At 35.9% G+C, this 2,465-nt stretch overlaps 1 protein-coding gene across 1 annotated transcript; it reads left to right on the top strand.

Annotated features, from left to right (window-relative positions):
* The first annotated feature begins 402 nt into the window (after nucleotides 1-402).
* On the top strand, nucleotides 403-2,465 carry LOC109580692 (uncharacterized). Its single transcript, XM_019994140.1, has 6 exons — nucleotides 403-452; nucleotides 501-563; nucleotides 611-901; nucleotides 957-1,346; nucleotides 1,407-1,439; nucleotides 1,484-2,465. Exons 1-6 carry the CDS (start codon nucleotides 440-442, stop codon nucleotides 2,359-2,361), a joined length of 1,668 nt encoding a protein of 555 aa, XP_019849699.1. The 5' UTR covers nucleotides 403-439; the 3' UTR covers nucleotides 2,362-2,465.

The raw sequence follows: 2,465 nt of genomic DNA, 5'->3' as shown, positions 1-2,465 counted from the left end.
AAACATTTACTCTTGAGACATCATGCCAGACTTGCAGAAGATTTCTGGATAAAATAATAAGAGTCTGATTTTATTACCCTTTACGAAGCTACACAAGATATTTTTAATCGATATGACCGAAATAGAAGTAAGAATTGGGGTGAGCTGTCAGTGCTAGACTTTCATGTAGCAGAGTTTTCAACTTTACAATAATTACAAAAAGGTGTTAATTTATATTAAGAATTGTTGTTTTTTAGGTTTATTCTATTTATAGTTGTTGTTTTTTTTTTGTTTTAATATTATTGTTATTATTGAAATAACATAAAAAGTGAAGCGAAAACCCATGGTCAAAACAATCTGCTGGTAGCTAATGCTGCATATTATGCTAATATCTATGGCCCATAGAATTTCTACTAGCCACACCCTTCTCAGCTGTAGTCTGACACTACAGTTAACCAAGATGGCTTGTATTGGTTAGTCCTTAAATTTTGGCTTAGTTGTTATGCTTTGTATAAATCTAGAAGGAGATGGTGTACAAAATGTGGGGGAACAAAGAGCAACATCAGAGGCAGAGAATAATCGAGGTTAGTTAGTTTTAGTTGGCTGAATTGTGAGTAGAATCATTTTCTAGCTAATGCAGAAGAATACAGTGAAGATAAGGTCGTAGATGCTACGCAAAACTTCTCCCCGGGTGATATGACAGTCTTTGGTGTAAATCTAGGGGTTAAGCTAGAAAAAATTCAAACCATAAAAGCTGATAGTGCAGATTCCAAACTACATGGCTTACAAATATACAAGGAGTGGAGAAAAAGCAAGGGACCTCAATTGACCCAGGAAGACCATGACCAATTATCTAACGCTTTTACTAAATGTGGTCATCGTCGTAGTGACTTGGCCCTACGTCGAAGAACTACTACTGTTGGTCAGTGTATACAAAATTAAATTTGTTGTAAATGTTTTGTATGTTTCTTTCACAGAGCTTAAACAATCTGCTGTTTACCCAATATTAGAGACTCTATTTGATAATCGCCTTAAAAGCAATGTTGATATTGCCAAGCTCAAAAATTTTGGCTTAGCTCTAAAAATGGAGAGTGCTGATATTGATAATATCATAGTCCTGAATCAAAATAAAGGAGAATATGAAGCAGTCATTGCTCTTGCTATCTTTACAGCATGGAAGAGTAACATATCTCCAAGTGATGATAATGATGCAAAAGCATGTGAGATTCTTAATGCTGCTTACAAAGCAATGACTGATGAGATGGCAACTACACCAACATCTTTAATGCCTGGCTCTCCTTCACTGAATTTTGATGCAAAAGGCACTGATCCAAAAGACACTGACCCTCTTATATCTCCTAAAACAGGTAAGCTCTCTTTTAAAAATAGTTGTAGCAATGACTGATCAAACTTTTAAAATTACATAGGCACTCATGATACAAAAATGACAAATTACAAAAGTAATATAATTCTTATCTATAATGTAATTTATTTCAATCATTAGTTGCAGCCTGTGTTTCCTTAATATTCTGCTTGATTGTTGCAATTTCAGTAGAAGTTTCACTGCTTACACTTGCTTTCAGCTACAAGCAAGAAGAAACAGTCACCATATTACCAGGAGACACAATACGTCTTCCTCTCCCAGCATATGTACCTCCCTCACTCGATATAGTGCTCTGGGGTCAAGAAGACACTTGTAGTGCAGAGGTATTGCTAGCAAAGTGTAGCAACATTGAAACAAGGGAAGAAGTATTAAGCTTTCTTCCTCATATTGATTTTAATTATCTTGTTTCTGGTTCCAGTGTTACCATTAGTGAAAGCGTCATAAGACCGTACGAAATTTGGCTCTTCTCGGAAGAAGTTGATGCTGATTCTGCTGTTAAGGAACAGTTTCGTGGTCATCATTGTCCATCTGCAACTGATCATGAAGCTCTCTGTGCTTTGCTAAAAGTAGGAGAAGAAGCAGTCACAATAGATGTTACTGAGTCTTCATACTACTTCTTTCGCTGTGATCAATTCCCTTTCAATTGCTCTCAAGTCAATACGTGGGGCATTAACAAAATGGTCTATGACTTTAATGTACCTCCTGATGACATTATTGACAGTGCAATAGTACATGTACAGAACATCTCTTCCAGGATTAGGATAAGATCCAGTTATTTCTATTCTGAAGGTTCTGTCAGTGATCTTTGCTTGCTTGCACAGCTCAACACAACTGTGTGTGGATCAGATAACTTAATTTATCGTATGGACATGATCTATAGCTCGATATTCCATGAAGTGTTGGTGTATGCCACAATACTGGTTGGTCTAATCATGACTGTCCTGCTAATAGCCTGTCTCGTTTGGTGCTACAGGAATAGATGTAAGACAACTCAGTGAATTTCAAGGAAACATTAACTCCTTTCAATGAAGTGTAATGATAATTATTTGTAATAGTACAATAGTAATAATAATAACTGTTATGTCTACATGTGACTATTATT

This window comes from Amphimedon queenslandica, unplaced genomic scaffold (genome assembly GCF_000090795.2).
Source record: "Amphimedon queenslandica unplaced genomic scaffold, v1.1 AMPQUscaffold_13482, whole genome shotgun sequence".
NCBI lineage: Eukaryota > Metazoa > Porifera > Demospongiae > Haplosclerida > Niphatidae > Amphimedon > Amphimedon queenslandica.
The sequence above is the reverse complement of the archived record's forward strand: the minus strand, read 5'-3'. Positions and strand labels throughout refer to the sequence as shown.

What these genes read in the sequence shown, in the direction of transcription:
- LOC109580692 (XM_019994140.1), top strand. An exon ending in TCGAAGAACTACTACTGTTG is followed by an intron (nt 902 to 956) that starts GTCAGTGTATAC and finishes TTTCTTTCACAG; the next exon opens with AGCTTAAACAATCTGCTGTT. An exon ending in TCTTATATCTCCTAAAACAG is followed by an intron (nt 1,347 to 1,406) that starts GTAAGCTCTCTT and finishes AAAATTACATAG; the next exon opens with GCACTCATGATACAAAAATG.